Below are 19,149 nucleotides of genomic sequence, written 5' to 3' on the forward strand. Positions count from 1 at the left end.
CCTCAGTAACCGTGCAGCTTCCCTCCTGCTGTCCTTGAAAGGACCAGCGATGCCAGACAGCACTCCAGGTAGTAACTTGGGGAATTCTGGGATCATTTCCCTGACAGAAAGCCCAAACAGAGAAAAGATTCTTGAATACAATTCCCAGCTCAGTCGGGTGTAATTCTCACTGAGCATGTATTCTTGGTACACTGGGGTATTGCTCAAACATGGCAGAGTTAAGGCTCTGTTGTGAGTGAGAATGACATTTAAACATATTTTCGGGCATCGTTGTTTGCATATGCTTTAAAGTTCAACTGCATTTCCATATTCTGGAAGGACATAAAATACTAACTATAAAAAAAAACAAAACAAAACAAAACAACCCAACATTAAAAACATAAAACCACACAAAATCATAAGGCAATTTAATTTGAACTCTGTGTCAGAATGTTTAATTGCGACAGGCTTTTGTTTGTTTACTTTTTCATGTGTCAGCATCCTCCGCTGCTGCCTTGGCAATGATTCCTCCGCCTCCAGAACCCCCTGGTTTTGTGCTGGTCCCATCACTGTTTCTGCATCTCACATCACCACTACAGCCTGGTTCTTGCTCCTCGGTTTTCCTCTCCAAGGAGAGGTAGCTGACAGGATGAGAAGCTGGCAATGGATTGTATGAAGAGTGCATGGACTCGTATTGAGTTGTGGGGTAGTATCTGAAGGAGAGATAGAAGGACTTTATGAGGGATGGAAGGGCTTTGCGAGGAGTCTCCCCTGAGTTTGTCACTGCAGAGTTCCCCGTCTTCACACCTTTCTTGCATTCCCTCTGCACTGCCTGGGATTCCTCGCACGTCCTCCAGAGCCCTTCCAGGATACCCCATCTGCTCCAGCTCCTCCAGGCTGCCCTGCTGCTCTGCGCATACACATGGACCTTCTCTTCTCACCTCCACACTCTGGAAGTCACTTTGTGACCCAGGTGAGTTTAAGGAGACCAGAAGAGGTGGAAGGTGACAAGGCTGTCCCAACGATGGGCTAGTGCAGAGGTTTGCTCAGGTGACAGAGCAGATGGTGGCAGCGACAGATTTTGGTGTCTCACATCACTCCCACTCATCATCCGACTCTCCCACACGCCTCCACCTTCACAGATCTCAAATAGAAAGGGTGGATGTGGGACAAACCTCACTGCTGCAGAGTACACGGAAAGCCTAGCATCTATAGACTGCTACAGCGGCTTGCAGTTTGGGGAGTTTGCATTCAGTGACAACAGAGCACAACTGTGTGACAACAGCCTACCTTGAAATTTTCTTGCTTCACAGAGCCCTTGTCCTCCTGCGTGTAGGCACTCAGGCTCCTTGGCTTCCCTGTCTGGCAATGAGCAAATGTCTAGACCCAACTCGGCAGTTAATAGCTTTTTCAATATTTATTCTGCTTCCCTGAGGAAGAAATGGGGAAACAGAGCTGATATCAATACCCTGCGACAGATCTTTTGGGGACATGATCAGGGCCACACTCCTGGCATGTATAAAAAAGGGCTGAAGAGCAGCTGATTTTAAAGCTGCGGTTATTGTGGGGAAAGGAAAAGGGGAAGATTGGTAGGGAAAAGGAGGTGGTTGTTGGGAGTGGGATAAGCATTGCCTTAGCAATCTCTTTCTCAAGTGATTCCAAATTTTCATTACGCCAGCCAACAACTGTTACAAACTCCCTTTTCCCAGTTAGGGGATCAAGTCACAGGGAGGCACGTCACAAACAATATTCATTAGAACACCTTTTATTGATTCAGCTCTTACTATTAAGAGTCCAGCTGTTATTATTAATAGCAGATAACACACGCTTCGCTCACGCACACATGCCCTCTCAGTTTTACAGCCGGAGCAACAGCTGAAAGGCCAACCCTGGCTATTTACCCAGAAACAGAGTCTCTCAGGGATGCACCAGTGGCTTATAGTTGGGTGTTTGCCAAGTCCCTCAAAGGGTGCCTTGTTTCATCAGGTGCATAGATAGTCTGCTTGTCTCCCTCAGTGCAGCCACTGCCTTTGCGGATGCAGTCAGAGTTAGACAACCCGTGGCTGGTGCTGGCAGCCTTGCACAGGTGCAGCAAACTTGAGGTGTCCTGAGTTTATTTCTGGTAGATTAAGCCGGACTGAGAGCCTGTGGGGCTTATTAATTCTTGGGAGAACTTCACATGCTGCCTTTTGGCACGTACTTTTCCTTTCTTCAGTCTGTTTTTGGATAACTGTCTCTCCATCCACACCCTAAGGTACTTACAGAACCCATTCCCACAAACTCACGCTAAGGTGCTTTCACAACATGGCTATTACAGATCAGAAATGTCAATACCATCTAAGTGAGGCTGTGTATTCCAGACACTTTGAATAACTTACTTGCAAACAAGTGGTGACAGACCTCTCCTGTAGCAGAGCTGACGTTTAGCTATAATGCAGAGATTATTTAGAAAAACTTAACATTTCCTAACCTTGATGGTGTTAAAACCTCAGCACTGAGTCAAAGCCTTTTATTATAATATGTGGGCACATACACACTTGCATACAAACACAGCTTTCCCTTTGCTCCAAAACTGTGTGAGATTTAGGTTTCAACAGCCCGTTATTTTGTGAGGATTTGAGGTAATATAGCGTCCTCACAAACTTTGCACATGGTGTCTTGCTGTGTGGCTCCATGATTTTGGAAGTCAGAACAGTGCTAAATTCCCCACTTCAAACACCAGACAGGTAAAGGCAAAACCTGGCCGTATTGACAGAACAATATGCTTTCTTGAAAGTGGCTAAAATTGAACTAATTCAGATTAGATTTTTAGCACTTGCATCCTATCTGTTGGCTCCCACCACAGCTGTTCTTCTACCTCTCTCATCATCAGACACAGGACACCCAATCTTGAAAGCACAGGTTACTGTGTTGCGTTTTATAATTTTTACCTTCACTGTATTTGTGAGCTGACTTCACTCCTAACCACCACACTTTCAGAGCGGTGAGATCAGGCTTTTTTGCCCCCTGAGATGTTTTATTTCAGTTTCAGAGGAAGGATACTGTACCCTAAGGGTACCTACACTTTCAGCCTTATATTAAATTGCTCTCGCATTAAATGTTGTGGCAGCCAGAGCATGCACTGCAGGGCCTGCCATGGGTTTATGCTTTCACAAGGGCTCTGGTAGTGTTACTGGAAAGCGGTAATTAATTCACTCTCTAAGACTCAATTTTGGAGTTTTAGAAAGCAGGCATTCTTTATTACAGAGCCGGACACACAGGGGATGGCTCCTCCTAACGTCTGTGTGTGAGAGAATGAAATCAAGAAGCATTTATACTATCGTCATCATAAATATTAATTACATTTTTATCATAGTCTTATCATATTCATATTTTTCTGCAAACTCATTAGCATATGTTAATGTCTCTTGTGCATGTCTGTTGGGAGTCTTCAGGTGGTCGTTGGGGGTTCTTTAGATGAAGGTTCGTAGTTTTCTTCAGTGTTCACCAGTTGACCCTTACCTCTGTGCAAGCCCAGTCCTGTGCTCAGGTAGATCTTGGCCTTCAAGGCTGGCCTGATCTGGTTTTGTTGCTAATTTGCATCTTCCTTATCTTTCCGTTTCTTTACACCGGCTACTACAAGGCCGAACCGTCTGAAGTAAGATTATTTATGAGTTCCTTATCCTACAGTTATTCAAACCATTCCTCAAAAGATTAGTATTTGTTCTGCAGCACAATGGTTAAATGGTTAAAAGAGCTTAAATTGCTTTCAGTAACTCTGTTCCACAAGTATCTATTTTCTAATTATCTTAGTTCACAGGTGTGAGGAGGACACAAGAGGCGGGTTGCTGCACGGCGGGATGGCACAGACGGGGGATGCCCGGCCCCTCAGAAATGAGCTGCGCGGTGTAAATGACCGCGGCGCTGCCGCTTCAGCGCGGCTTTACGCCTGACCGGCTCTGGGCACCATTTCGCTGGGGGCAGGAGAAGCCGCAGCGCAGGGTCCCCTCACAAGAGCCGCCGGGCCATGGCGGCGGCGGCGGCGCCTCGGGGGCCTCAGCCAGCCCTTCTCCCTCGCAGAGGCCCGTCCCGCCGCCGGAGCGGAGCTGAGGGAAATCCGCGTAGCACCGCGCAAGCCGCCGCCGCCAAAACGCTCCCGGCCCCTTCCCCGCGGGCTGCGTGAGGGGAGCGGCGGGCGGCGGCACAGGGGAGCGGCAGGGGAGCGGCGGGTGCGCGGACAGGCGCCGCGGGCAGCCCGCCGCGCCGGGCGGGATGGGGGGGAGGAAGGCCCCGTCGCGCCGCCGCTGCCTGAGGCGAAGGGCGGCCGCGATGCCGCTGTACGAGGGTCTGGGCAGCGGCGGGGAGAAGACTGCCGTGGTGATAGACCTGGGCGAAGCCTTCACCAAGTGAGTGGCGCCGCGCTCCTTAAAACCGTCTATCCCCACCCCCCCCTCCTTCTGTCGCGACAGGCTTCGCCGTGGAGCCAGTGTCGCGGCTGCGGGGCGGGGCGGGCCTAGCCTGCCGTCGAGATGAAGAATTGCGTGGGGTTTTTTGTTTTGTTTTTTTTTTTTTTTTCCTCCTCACCCCGTCTCTGTGGTGGTCTGCGTGGTACAAAGCGGATCCTAACCGTTTTATTTTTTAAGCTTGTGTTTTAGATTAAAAAAAAAAAAAAAAAAAGGTGTAACTCAGTATTTGGTAATTTATGCCGTGGACCAGAAATGTAGCCGTGCCTCCTCCCGCCCCATATGACAACACCCCGTTGTGCTAGAAACCCCCAACGTCCCCCCATGCTCGTGTCCCACATACCCAGGGAAGGGGATGTTGAAGCAGTCTGGCCCCATATCCAGGCTTAAAGTACTCTGGAAATGCTTCCTGGGTTTCCGTGGCCTGCTCGGAGAGGCAGCTTGCACACGGGGGGAAAAAAAAAAAAGAAGAATTATATATTGCAGGGAAAGTGTTTCTTCAGCTGTATACCACTCTCTTTAGGCTAGGCCCACACCTGTGGTTGTGTCCATGTGGATGCATTTAACTGCTTGAAGCCCAAAGGATGTCTCTGCTTCTTCAGAGAGGCAGGAGTTGTTGGGTCTGTATTTGTATTTCTGTGAAACTTGGTTTTGGATTAAGTTGTACTTGCATTTTTTCAAGTGGCTGTGTAATTGCAGACCAGAAGGCAGGCTTCATTACCTGAAAATCGCTGCAGCATCATTATAGGGGATTTAACAAAGCCTTTGGGGATGAAAACAAAAGATTCCACAAGAGGTTTTTTGTGGATTCATGTCATGTTGCTGATTGCAGACTTTCCCCAGATTCGGAGAGCTTGAGAGGTTTTATCTCATGGGCATCATTTGTCTAATAAAATACTCTCATGGAAGAGCATCTTCCCTGAATAGTGTGTTTTTAGAGTCTGTGTCCAGCCTTCATTCTTGTAGAAGAAATATCAGTTATTTGAGAGACATCTGTCCTTTTCCAAATAAGGCTAAAATTCTCCCAAAGTTCAGCTGTTGTCAGGATGACGGGCAAGGGCAACTGCGCACCCGCACCGGGCCTGCACACGTCTGCTTGGGAGACCAAAGAAAAAGTTAAATTCTGAATTATGTCTCTTTTAAGATTTTTTTCTGAAATGATCTGAAGAAACACATTGACAGTTGTCACATACTAAAATAAAGTATTAGTTGACCTTTTACATTAAAAGTAGTCAAAGTCCATCAGCTTTATCGTTTTCTACTAGTGTTTTCTACCATAGTTTTCTTCTGAGGTTTGTACTTATAGGGGGTGGCAGTGATGAAAGAAATGTCAAGCACTGGGTTTCTTAAAATCAGATCTTGACTTTTTAATTTGTCTTCTTCGGTCCATGGTTCTTGTGTCTTTTAAGGTGCAGTCACTTTATGGAAACCAAATTGGCTTCTGAAAAGTTTGGTGTGGGTTTGCTACTGTTTTTATTCTGTTACATCTAAGTTGGGTGCAGAGCCCTCGTGCTTTTTCAGGAGGCCTGGAGTAGTAACCAGTCTTGAGGCAATAATACCTTAAATCACCCTGGATGTTTGTGAAGGAATTCATTTCAAAGGTGGAAATAGCAAAAAAGCGTCAGTGGGATGTTGGTAGTCAGCAGTGAAATAGACCACAGGACCTGCATGATTGTGATCATCACGTCTTTGTCTTTTATTTTTTCTAAATATCACAGAAAATGAGGATCTAAAGAGGACACGCTAACTAAATTTGCCTGTGTTTACTGAGAACTTCAGTGAAAACTGTGGGCTCGTATACAGGATACAGGAGGGTATTTCTTTGGAAATTTAGTAGGCAATAAGGAAGGTTGCAGGTAAATGGTGATAAACAGAAAACTACTTAGTGTAAGGTAGGAGGCACGTCAGAGTTGAGCATTACAGCCCTTATAGAAGTGAAGAAAACTTTTGTTCAATGCAACTGAGAGGGATTAAAGAAAAAGATATAAAACCTTATTCAAAATGGCTGATAGAAAAGCTTTATGCAAAACGCCTCTTTGCAGTCACAAAAATATCCCTAATTAAGTACTCTTCAATGATTCCTTGGCCCAGTATGTTAAATAGCGACTTCAAATAATAAGGTTTTCAACATTTCTTTTAGGTGTGGTTTTGCAGGAGAAACAGGACCAAGATGCATCATTCCTAGTGAAATAAAGAAACCTGATGTCGCAAAGGTAAACTATTTTACCTGAAATGTTTTGCCTTTATAATGTTTGTTGTGTTATGGTATAGAGAGAATTTGCAGATAAGTTTCCTGTCCATCGTAAGCTATTTTTCACAATCTTGGAACTGCTGCTATTGAAAGACTGTAACTGAATGTAATTAAGTGTGATACCAGTGTTGATGCTTATTGGTACTTATTACCTATGCAGCTTATATTTGGGGCACTTACTGAGAAATTTCTTAGCCTAGCTGTGCTTTTTTTTTTTTTTTTTTTAATTTTAGTAGAAGATGGCAGTTTTGGGAAACTAATGTTAAGTTACCAGTAGGAAAAATTAGCATGAATAAACTCTGGAGTTTAGTTATACAGTGAGTTTGATACGCATTGTTAAGAACATAGAGCAAATCAGGCAAGAGTATGTATTCCTTTATATGTGTCAGATTATGTATGTTCAGATATATATTATTATAGATATATTTCTTTATGTATCGTGTATATATTTCTTTATATATACTCACTGCCTAGTATTTAAGCTGACTGGATATTTTACTTTACAGCCTGTCAAAGTTGTTCAGTATAATATTAATACAGAAGAGCTATATTCATATCTGAAGGAATTTATCCATATGCTGTATTTCAGGTAAGAGATACTTGGATGTTAGTTATTCAGTCCTTCTGTGGCTCTTTTCCCAGTACTTCAGGAGGTATTGCACATGTGACTGGAGTCTGCTCTCTAGCAGCTTAAGAAAACAGAAACAAGGTTCTGCAGGTGACTGCCTAGCTGTGTTCTTGCAGAAGAAACTCAGTGGTGCTGAGGTTCAGGTTGTATAACAAAGTGGTAGTGTCCTGCAGCATCAGTTGCTCTCTAGAAATAAAAAGTATTTGGCAAGGTGCCTTTTATCTGTGGCACTCATAAAGGACTTGATAGGGGAAAGTCATTATTTAAGAAGTTACACTGATTCTGATAGGGCTGAAGCTCACCTTATATCAGTGCAGAGCTCCCTGCATGTGACAGTGGTTTGAGAAAAATTCCACGTTAACCTGTGGAATATTTTTACCTCAGTAATACATCTTTTAATTGTATTTTTACTACCATTAGAGAATAGTGAAGTTGGACTTAGTCTTTTCACTTCCAATCCTTATTTTTACACAGTAAAAATCATCACTTGACACAAGGAAACAAGTACTTAATTCCTGTGTCTCAGATCTTCTGGTGTGGGTGGTTGGTTTTATTTCTTGTCCTCATTCATCACTTTGTAATTGAAATCAGGACAATTCTATCCTCTTCCACTGAAATCAGGACAACTGTATCATCATTCTTCCTCTTATGGACATGCTGTATGACACTGGACAAGCCATTAATGCCTATTATGCGTGCCTATTTTTGCATTTCCTTATATTGATTTAGAAATGCATAATGGCTATTCAGAACTACAGCCTACTGGCAGATAGCTCTATAACTTGTTTTCTGTAACTCAGTTTCCTAACTTTCTTTCCTGAAAGTGTTTTTTTTTAAATTTGGGGAAAAGACTTTGGGATCTGCTGTAAAAAATGCTATCTGAGTGCAAATTTTTAGGGTTTTTGAGGAGAATGGAATATGAAGATAAGGTAGGTCTCACAATGTGTACTTGAACTTACCAGTTTTGTTTTACACGTTTTGGTATTTTTAGACATCTGTTGGTGAATCCCAGAGACCGTCGTGTTGTGATCATAGAATCTGTCTTGTGCCCTACACACTTCAGAGACACACTCACAAGAGTCCTTTTCAAGCATTTTGAGGTACGTGTTTTCTGTAACTACTGTATGTGATCAGCATTGCACTCACTGGTAGAAATTTACTTACAGTCACTATCAGATGTGGACAAAGAAATTAAAATAATGCCAAAAGAATGAGAGAGGCAGAAAGAAGGTGAAAAAAGCTGATGGTCACCTGGGGAAGTAAGGCTTGGAGATTGGACTAAAAGCCATTCTTGTTCCATTCTGACTCTTCATGAGGCTACAAAACAGGAGCTATTAACAAGAATCTGAAAGGTTTCTCTGGCTTGTAGGAAAATACAGCTCACGTTGTGGTGTTCCAGACAGATCCAATAATCCCCATTGAGCACTGCCTGAAGCCAGAATTTATATTTAAACACTTTTTAGTGCTCTGTCAGCAAATCTCATGACTTCTGCCAGAGTCAATATCCTTGCCTAGCACATGACCTAACCTCTGACTGTACTCATTTAGATAAGAGCTTACCTGAAATTTATTATCTTCTGTGCTTAACGAGTCTTTTTGAAGAAAAGTCTGAACCTAATTCTTCCTTAGTTCTAATGGAAAATGTTTTGGAAGGTGAATCCGTACTTCAATTCAGATAGAACAAAGGTGAAGGATTTATAAGAAGTAGTGAAACTAGTTTGTCTGCAGTACTTCTTCACTGTGCTTCCACAAAACAGTTTACCAACTAATCTTAAACTTCTGCTTAATTATTTCTTACTATTGATAAAATTTTCTGATGACTTGAAATTGCTGAAAGATTTGAGTGATTTGTTGGTTTGTTGTTTTTTTGTTTTTTTTTTTTTTCCTAATTCCTTTACAGGAAAAAAATAACATCTAATAAAGCACTCCCATGCAGAACTGGTTGTTGGAAATGACTAATGACTTGGAAAGTCATATTTTGATGGAGAGATTTTGTAACTTGTTAAGAAGCCAGCTAATACTGATGTGAGGTTAATTCTCTCTGGCTAGTATTACCATTTGGTGCAAAGAATAAGAGCAGCATATTAATACAGGGTCAATATTATAACTTGTGTCTTTGGGCTAAGCATCAGTAATGTTGCCCTTAAATGCAGGATTTATTGAAATTGCTCATTTAATTCACACATCAAGGTGTTCCATTAAAGGAACTGTCACTGTTTAGGAAACTTGATTTATGGAATTCTGGGAGAAGGAAGTAATTCTCATGTAATTTTGACTCGAGTTTCCACATTGCTTTGGGGAGAGTGTTTTAAATAGCCTCTTCTGTGAGTTTGTGTGCAACAGTATGTTGTCGTAGGGCACGCTTTTAGGGGTTTTCTGGCACCTTTGTTCTCATCTTCAAGTCTTGATACAACATATCAAGTAGCTGTGTTTTAGTTTCTTTAATTTCTTTTCAATGACAATGAGAAACCTGATCGATAACTTAAGATGAGCTCTGTAGTTAACAGTTGCTTTTCTTACAAGTCCATTCCAAGATTATTATTGAAGTAACTCCAAATAAGATAAATGTAGGATTTGGAATCCTGTTGTATTTTGTTCGTTACTATGCTACCTCAAAAACTAAATTAACAATGGACACCTCAAGATACAGTTGATTGGGTTTTCCTTTTAATATGACATTCAGGGAAAGCATCAGTGTTTTGGGTGGTTTGTTTCTTTTCCTCTTTCTGTCAGTTGTCCTTTTGGTTTCCATGTAGGTACCTTCTGTTTTGTTTGCTCCAAGTCATCTGATGTCTCTCCTGACACTTGGGATCAATTCTGCCATGGTGCTAGACTGTGGATATACAGAAAGCTTGGTTCTGCCTGTATCCTTTAATAATACACAAACAAAGTTTTCAGCAATATAGCTGTTGTGACAAGGTGATGTTTTTATAGACTTCAAGTGTGCTAAACAGTAATAGGAACAGATCAGCCAGTCTGGCTTTTGACTATAAGGTATCGTGACCTGGGGAGTCTCTTCATAGCTGACATGCTAAAATTGTGCTCTCTTAAAACTTGGGAAGGGTGGTTCATAACTTCAGCCTTTATACACTAGAAATTAGTTTTGGAAAAAAAGTTAGAAAGTGTTTCCAGTAGCTAATGCAAGAGATTGTTGAGGGGAAAAAGCATTTAGTTCCAGCAGACTGAAAACTCGTAACAAAAAAGGAGAATTTCCTGATCTTCATGTAGATATATGAGGGAATTCCGATTCTGAGCTGCTGGGGTTCTCTTCCTCTGGGAGGAAAGGCAATCCACAAGTAAGTTCACAGTTACACATACCAGGTTACTGATGATTTATTTGTGAAAGTTCGTCTCTGACTAATGAGCAGAGATTCCTGTTGAACATGACTTTAAATCATAACTGTTGCTGTGACAGCATCCAATTTTTAAAGTTACCACTGTTTGGCTTTTGTTGATGTAGTAAAAGCAGAAAATCAGATCTGCTTCAGTTTATATTTAGAATGTAACTGAAGGAACTAAATAGTGTTGCTTCAGCATAATATAGAGAATCGGCCTGAGTTAATAACGGTGTTTGACTAACTTAATGTGCAATGTTTTAGGGAGCTGGAATATCAGTTGTTGGAGCAGTGCACAGTTGATACAGGATTAGCCAAAGGACAAAGCCTTCCATCTGTGATGGGTAAGGTCTGATTGATGTAGCATATGTGCTGTGAACTTGCACTGGGGAGAGTGGATTAATGCTGACAGTGAATGAAATGAGTTCAGTATTCACTGTTCTTACGTGATCTGCCTTCATGATTTCTTTCTCTGTATTTCACAAGTATATTACTTTTATGATAAGCCACTCTTAACAGCAGGTTTGAATGAAGGCTGAGATAAAAGTTCTGCAGTAGTTTTTCAGTTTCTTTTGACAGAAGACAAACTTTTTCTTTCTGTTCTTAATATTCTATCTTCCTTAGAAATCTTTAAAAGCTGCTCTCATTGGAACTTTAATGCACTAAATGTAATTCCAACTTAGTTTAATTCCTAAATTCTCTTTCTACTTAAAAAGCTTTTATTCTAAGTTATTTTTTTATTTTAGGCTCAGTTCCAGAAGACATAGTAGAGGATATAAAAGGTAAAATTTTCTGCTTCATGAAACCCTAGTTTATTAAATTGGGCAGTAGAATATCATAATAAGTGTGCAGTACTTTACATTTAGCAATTTATTTTCTCTTCTGTGTTTACCATAGTTCTTACCTACTGAAAGAACTTGCAGTGTTCTTCCTCTTTAAACACAAAACCAAAACTATGTTCAGTTTCAGGTTTGGCCTGAGTATTAAGATGTAACTTGTAGATAGATACATTTGATAGACTAGGGCAGAAAGACAATTGCACTATTGCCTGTGTCCTCTGATCAGCAGGTCAGGTTAACTTTGTGCTGTGCTTTTTAACTATTGACATTTGGTTTGCTGCATGTGAATGTGTACAGTGTGTACTTTGCATGGGACTTAGATCTAATGTTCAAAACCTGTTATCATAGATGCATTTTGGTTGCAAATGCAGCATTTAAGCAGTCTTGATATCATGTCATAAGAATATTTTAAGTTAATTTTGTTTATAAATTAACTAGGAAGGCTCAGTTTTCCTTAAAGTCAATTTTGAAAAAAAAAAAAAAAAAAAGTATGTATAAAAGACAGTTTGGTGTGTTAATCAGGTACCTAGATGAGTCAAGGACTACATTTTACACCAGAAAAAATAGTCTGTCTTTGGGCAGAACTTGGATGAATTCTGATGTAATGTTTCATGTGCAACAGATACAAAACTATATGTAATTGTAGAAAATAGAAACTAGTATATATCTCTTGGGACAAATTCGGAAGAAATCCATCAGTCAAATGTAAAATAACTTAAATGCAGCTGGTGCTTTGTCAAATGGAAGTTGCTTTTTTAATTCCTGGGCTTGAACACAATTTACTGATCAGTTTTGGTTTTTATGCAGTCTTTTGGAACCAGATACAATGTGCTAGGGTTGAAATTATCATGGCCTGTGTGTTGCAGGGTTTTTCTTTGTGACAGCCATTTATGAAGAAGATACTCATTTGTGCCAGATACAAATAATTAAGCATATATCACTAACAGCTGGGATACAAATGAAATTGTGCTCTGTCAGTGTTGCCTGGAGGAAAAAAAAGAAACCTCTGGAGTTCTTTGGGTGCTGAAGAGTTGCGCTAGTTAAAATACTGCATGATTACAGCTTGTTTGAAAAATGAGCAATGTCTCATTTGAAGCCACGGTGCAAGACCTGCAGTGGTGTGTTTGACAGCAGAATACAACCACTGGCACCTTGTGGTAACTACAGCCACAATTAGTAAGATCCGTCTGTCTTTAAATCTTATGTAGCTTGTCTGAGAAAGAAATCTTGCTTGTCCTAGCATAGTTTTGTGCCAGCTTCATTTAAACCCATGGTCTAGGTGGCACCTGACCGCTGCTGAAGTGTAAAGACCATTTTAATTTGCATTTATTTTATAGTGTCTTTGAACAGCAAGGGCCTAAAAGTGTGTGTTCTTCTCTAAATTAAGCAAAATGATTGTCCTTATTGGTGATGAAAGGATCCAACGAAGTCTCTCTTCTGCCTTTTTCTTTTCTTTTATAAAGTCCGCACTTGTTTTGTGAGTGATCTCCAGCGTGGACTGAAAATCCAAGCAGCAAAGTTCAACATTGATGGCAGTGCTGAGGTGGGTGGATGATGAAGCTTATCCTAGTCTTCTGAGGTAGATAGAGCCTTTTTGGTGTCTAAAATAATGCACGTATGTTTTTATTTCTAGCGTCCTTCACCGCCTCCAGATGTGGACTATCCCTTAGATGGAGAAAAGATTCTCCATGTAGTTGGCCCCATCAGGTGAGAAATGCCATAGCAGAGTATTTATCTTTAGGAGGATGTATTTTCAACTCTAAAAGCACATAAATTTTCAATTAAAATTGAATTTTAATGAACACTTGCATATGCTTTTAATGTCTCCTAAGTGAAGGCTTTGTGCTGGGCACAGTGCAAGCCCGTGAGAAGGGGTGTCAGACTCGCCAGAGCACTCACAGTTGAAGCTGAGAGCAAACAGATTGGAGGGATGGGGGGAAAACAGAAATGAAATGTTAATGCATGAGAGTGAGACAGGTTTAGTGAGGTGAACAGGGCATTGTCCCCTCCCCGCTGGCACTGCCTGGTGCAGGGACTGCATGGCAGAGGTGGTGATGATGTGTTGTCAGCAGGAAGTCTGTAATTTCCAGCTCTGCTGTTGATGAGTGTTAGCTCATAGTGTAATATTGCTTCTCCTTAACGCTCATTTCCTGTCTTTTCAACAGAGACTCTGTTGTCGAAATACTGTTTGAACAGGATAATGAAGAGACATCTGTTGCCACTTTGATCTTAGATTCACTTATCCAGGTATCTTTATATTAGAAACAATTTATTGAATGCCTCCAGCCTTAGAGAACCTGCTGTTATAAATAGTTCTAGATAGAGTAACACCCTTGTGACTGCAGGTTGCGATTGGTTGAAAAGCAGAGCATGACTCCTAGGGTGCCACCATGTGAGGCATTTCTGTGTGGTAGCAAGTCACCGTGTGTCATCCACTCTGTGATTGTTTTCTTACTCTGGTGTACTGCAATGTGTCTAGGACAGTTTTAGAAGAAACATAGTGCTCACCCCTTACCAAAAGTAGTAAGCTAGCTTGCATTTATTTGGAGGTGGGGCTCTACATATGTGATGATGAAGGAGCAGCTAATACTTGAGAGTTGTAGGAATTACACTGCTTAACCTGAAATGATGCAGGTATTTCTGTTTCTTCTTTTTCCAAGGTGTTTTGCTCAGAGTTAGACTTTGAGTCTTGCAGACTGCTGGCTTATCTCAGATAGAGAAAAATTAATTTGGACAGCTCTATTACAGGCAGTATATTAGATTTATTGTGGAAGATTTTCTTGGCATATACAAATACTTAATTTCTTATTATATTTAGTGAAAAAGTGCATTAGAAAACCACTATAAATGGAAATTTTCATTATGTGGTGGTGTATGTATGTTAATTAAAGCTGACTTCCTGTAGTTATTGATGCCATTTAAATTAGTTTGCTGAGACATAATTTATTGGAGAGCTATAGGCTTGAATGACATGACAAACATTTCAATTAGAATTCCTTATGAAAACAAATTATTTAATAAGATCTGTGCCTGGATCCCTCACCTGTGTACCTCTGGACATTTACTTTGCATCACTCTGGCTGAAGGAAAGACATTGTTAAGTTTCCGAGTGTCAAATAGTGTCCAGTTATTTCCTCTGGACAGGAGGACCACAGCAGCCTGGGATTTTTTCCAAAGGGATAGCACAGATCTGTTTGTGGGGGGCAGAACTGACAAAGCTTGGTCTTCTCATGCCTTTGTGTCTTCTGGTTGGATTATCCAATGCCTAAGGCAAGCTCCAGCAGAAACCTTTTCTGCCACTGAGACTTTTCTAGCACCCTTCTCCCCCATGGAGCTAAAAAGAGTCAGTGTCATATATAACAGTTTTCCCTCTCTGAGAGCCCAGGTTGAGGCTTCACCTCTCTCTGGGACATCCTCTCCCAGCACTCACGGGAATTATTGTCACTGATACCTCTGTCCTCTGTTGTCTTGGCCTGTCTCAGCTGAAGGGCTTCACAGGGACTCACATTGTGCCCATAAAAGCCTCAACTGGGCAGTTCCTTAAGCCTGGTTTTCTTGGGAAGTCAGGGAGGGAAAACTTACGTTGATTATGTTTCAGCTAAATATGAGAAAACAGCAATTGAAGTGCATAGAAATACTGAGTTCCTAGCAGATCTTTGAATGCTTGTTCATGCAACTTCAGTTAAGTATTTGGGGTTTTTTATTCCTGTTTGCATTAGTGTCCCATAGACACCAGGAAGCAGCTGGCAGAGAACTTGGTAGTTATTGGCGGCACCGCTATGTTGCCAGGATTCCTTCACAGGCTCATGGCTGAAATCAGATACCTGGTAGAGAAACCAAAATACAAGGAAACACTTGCTACTAAAACCTTCCGAATTCATACTCCACCTGCCAAACCCAACTGTGTGGCCTGGCTGGGAGGTAAGAATGAAAACTGTTAAGCAAAGGTACAAAGTGGAAAACAAACCTTCCAGGTGGGATTTGTAATGAATAAATAGCAGTAAACATCAGGTGAACTATTGAAATCAAACTGCATTGGAGCTCTGTGGAATTGTTATGCCCTCCTGGAAGAAATTGTATGGAGTAAAGCTCCCTCAGGGACATTTGGAGGGCAGAATGGCACTGCAGGTTATGCGAGCTTTGTGTGGAAGGGGAGATGCTGACTCAAGTGCAGTACAGGGCTACTGCCATATGGTGGCACCAGGAAGGTAATTAGGCAGAGCAGAGACCTGGGTATAGGAAGATCTGCTTATTGAAAAAAAACAAGTTTAATTACTGTCTGTGGAGCTGTGAGCTATGGGGAGGCCAGAGGCTGCTAACTCCCTGTGCTGTTTGCAAGTGCCAATAATGAAAACGGCAGCTCTGCAGTGGATTTTGGCTGCTGTTAGGGAAGAAGGGCTTTCTGTTGCTAGCATTTCTTAAGGGAGGTTCTGAGGTAGATAAGAATTTGTGCTTTTCTAAACTTTCAGTTTATAAGCTTGAGCCCATCTGGTGTGTATGATGAACTAACTTTAAAGGTAGATTTTATTTCCATATCCTTTGAAATGTAAATGTTTGTAAAATTTTAGTTTTAAAACCATTTGAGTCTGCTTTTAGGATCAGCAAACAAGAATGATTTATATGCACCGAGTTCTCTGGTACTTTTCTTCACTGGTGACGCTAGTCAGCTGCTGCAGTCTGAATCTTCTCACAGCTTGTGTAAACTTCTTACGGGTATTGTGTGACACCCTTTCTGGGGAGAAGAAATTTCCTTAAATGCAAGGTGGTTTGTTTGAAGTGCTTAAAAATCGAAACTTCTAAGAAACTTTGTTGTAAGAAGCAGGTTGGCTAGGCCAGTTTTGTTCTCAGCAGAGACTAGATGATTGTTTTTCAGTTACTTTCAAGGGACATAAATGGAAGGAGTTTGGAACTAGCTCAGCTGCTGGAAAGGAAAGTGCCGAGATCCTTTAATTCCTTTAATTTTTGGGATAGAGCTGAAAAAGAATAGTTGAGATTCCTGATGGGAAGAAGTAGAAAAAGAAATTCAGTACATCAAATTAATGCAACTTTCCCCCCCCCCCCCAATAATATAGGAGCTATTTTTGGAGCACTTCAGGACATACTTGGGAGCCGGTCTGTGTCCAAAGAATATTACAGCCAGACAGGCCGCATACCTGACTGGTGCTGTCTTAATAATCCTCCACTGGAAATGATGTTTGATGTTGGAAAAGCACCCCCACCGTTGATGAAGAGGGCTTTTTCTACTGAGAAATAAGCACCGGAATTCTACAGAAGGATTCTCCTCATCTATTTCAAGTAGATATATATGAATTGGGGTTTGTTTTTTTGTTTTTTTGTTTTTTTTTTTTTGTTTGTTTGTTTGTTTGTTTGTTTTGTTTTTTTGCATTGAGTAATTTGTGTGTAACGCTTAAATACGAACAATATGGATGTTTTGGGAGAGTATTGTGGTGGGTACTGAGACTATTTAAACCCGTGTCCAGTTTAAAAACTTAACTCTGGCAACTACTATGCTATTTTGTCCACTTCTGAAGAAATTCGGCACTGTCATGGGGTGCAGCCTACTGAGTCGTTTGTTATTTATCTGTACAGTTAATGACATTGTTGAGAGAATTTAAGATATTTTGGTTTTAAATATGCTTAGAAGAACGAAGGACAGACTACTATGAGAAACATCTATGGAAGCTCTTCTGCCAAGTTCTATATTAAAATATTACACCCTTGAATCATATGTGAGGAAATTATTTGGGGCTCTTTAGCAAAGGTGCTGGAGCAGTATTTTCCCTGGACACAGTCCTATTTTGAGAGTTTTAGCAGAGGACTCTTCTGCCGGTAATTCACACATAGTGCTGAGCTAAAAACTCTCCCAGTACCTCTCCTCCAAGAAAGAATTCAACCACGTAAGAATTACAAACAGGGTTGCAAGGAAATCTTGAATCTCTTACTGAAATGTCAAGTTCAGAAGTCACTTATTCACCTTCCTTCTCCCCATCAGAAATATTAAACTTCATTGCCCCGCAACAATATGTATTAAATGAAAATGCAATGCCAAGTTCATTGCTTAGTAAAAAAAAAAAAAAAAGTACATTTGGGTATTAATGCTGTATTTTGGAATTGTTGCTTGTTAATAAGCTCTTAGCAATGCTGTAACTTTTCATATTGAAGGAGAAGGAGTGCTCCTGTGGGAAGACAAAGAGATACACTGCCATTCTGCTGGTAGTGCTGCTGGTTTTGGTTTGTCAGGATTCTCTCTATCCTTCCATACAGCTGCTGTGAATTAACTTTGCGTGCAGAGCTGTGGCTCCCGGTGAGCACTCCAGGCAGCGCCGGTGCATCTCAGCAACACCACGTCTTGGGAGAGGGGTTTCCCTGGGCCTCAAATACTGCTAAACTTGGTGCCAACATGCAGAAGTTGACTTGCTGGCTAAATGGTGATTCTGCTGGTATCTACTGGTTACTGATGTTTAAATCCTACTCTGAGGAGTAATAGTTTATCTCAGATTCGGGGAGATATACATACATATATATATAGATACAAAAAATTCTTGGGGGTGGTGGAGTCTTCTGATGCCACAAACATTCTTTCTGTGGCTGATTTCCCCTTGCTGTCTGCTAACTACCCACCGTGGTTCCTGAAGCACATTTCTTGAAGTTAAACACATATTCAAAGAAATGTTCTTGTGGTGAAACTTAATACAGGGCAATGTGTTGCAGCATTTAAGTAAGCTTCTGCACGATTTTGTCATTCTATATGTGCTTTACCTTAACATATGGCATTAGTTGGCACATGGTAGGAGATACTCCCTTTTTATCTTACTGGTTTTCAGATTAAAAAAAAAACACAGAAAACAAGAATCGCTGCTTAAAGTGTTAAAGTCTGTCATAGGCCAGACTTTGCTTGTTGGTAACAGTGGTCTGATAGTATTGACACAGATGATTTCTCTCTGGAGGTACTGGCAGGTGTATTTTTAAATTACCTTCTTCCTACCTCAAGTGAGCTGTGTGGCTGTTACACAGAAAAACAGTCAGGCATAACTGCGAGTAGTTGTTAATGGTGATCTTCTAGTCCTGGGATGAGGTTGCTCTTTTAGAGATCATTTCTTAGTCCTCAAATCACAGTGGGGCTTGGACAATGCCCCTTTGCCCTGGTGTGAGAGTCTCCAGTCCAAACACTTTCTGGGTTTCCTGGTCAAACACGTCGCAGTTACCATGCACAAGAGTTTTTCTGCGGCAGCCCGAGTATGAGAATGGTGTGCTGTGAGACAGAAACAGGTTCTTCAAAATGTAATGTTGTGTTCTATTGGTCAGGCCTGGACTTGGAAAAACGGATTAAACGCTATAGCTCGATACCTCTATTCCCAATGTGTCTGGTTGTTTGCATTCTTTTACATCTTAGGGTTCTTCTTGTGCTTGATTGCTTCTGTAAGCCTACTATTAACGCTTTAATTTCCTTTGAGATGGTAATTTTCCAGAAGATTCATCAAATACCATCATTCTTCTTGTTTTCTTGAGTGTTCAGGACCTTCACTCTGACTGCGCTTGTTCCCCCTTACCAACTCCTTTTTATCTCCCCTGCAGCAAGACCAAGGACCATGGGGTTTGTGTGCAAGTCGAGAGTGCCCCCTCCAGCAGGCCCGGTGCTTGGCCGCCCTGCCCTGCCGTAGCCTTTCTCCCAAGG

At 41.4% G+C, this 19,149-nt stretch overlaps 1 protein-coding gene and 1 long non-coding RNA gene across 3 annotated transcripts; one reads left to right on the plus strand and one right to left on the minus strand.

Moving 5' to 3' along the window:
* Positions 1 to 389: 389 nt before the first annotated feature.
* Positions 390 to 4,162, minus strand: LOC116965624. Of its 2 annotated transcripts, none has more exons than XR_004409504.2 (3): positions 2,910 to 4,162; positions 1,270 to 1,409; positions 390 to 692 (listed from the first exon to the last, which is right to left on the minus strand). It is a non-coding gene; the product is annotated as an uncharacterized LOC116965624 (long non-coding RNA). The 2 variants fall into 2 exon arrangements; XR_004409503.2 differs by having other exon boundaries at positions 787 to 1,409.
* Positions 4,163 to 4,223: 61 nt separating this feature from the next.
* Positions 4,224 to 18,826, plus strand: ACTR10 (actin related protein 10). Its single transcript, XM_033009769.2, has 13 exons — positions 4,224 to 4,364; positions 6,562 to 6,634; positions 7,179 to 7,261; positions 8,292 to 8,400; positions 10,057 to 10,164; positions 10,529 to 10,596; positions 10,900 to 10,979; positions 11,382 to 11,417; positions 12,938 to 13,017; positions 13,108 to 13,181; positions 13,640 to 13,721; positions 15,194 to 15,395; positions 16,547 to 18,826. Exons 1-13 carry the CDS (start codon positions 4,231 to 4,233, stop codon positions 16,726 to 16,728), a joined length of 1,311 nt encoding a protein of 436 aa, XP_032865660.2. The 5' UTR covers positions 4,224 to 4,230; the 3' UTR covers positions 16,729 to 18,826.
* The last annotated feature ends 323 nt before the right edge of the window (positions 18,827 to 19,149 follow it).

The sequence above is a fragment of the Tyto alba genome, unplaced genomic scaffold (assembly GCF_018691265.1).
Source record: "Tyto alba isolate M040663 unplaced genomic scaffold, T.alba_DEE_v4.0 Super-Scaffold_29, whole genome shotgun sequence".
In the NCBI taxonomy this organism is placed as follows: Eukaryota; Metazoa; Chordata; class Aves; order Strigiformes; family Tytonidae; genus Tyto; species Tyto alba.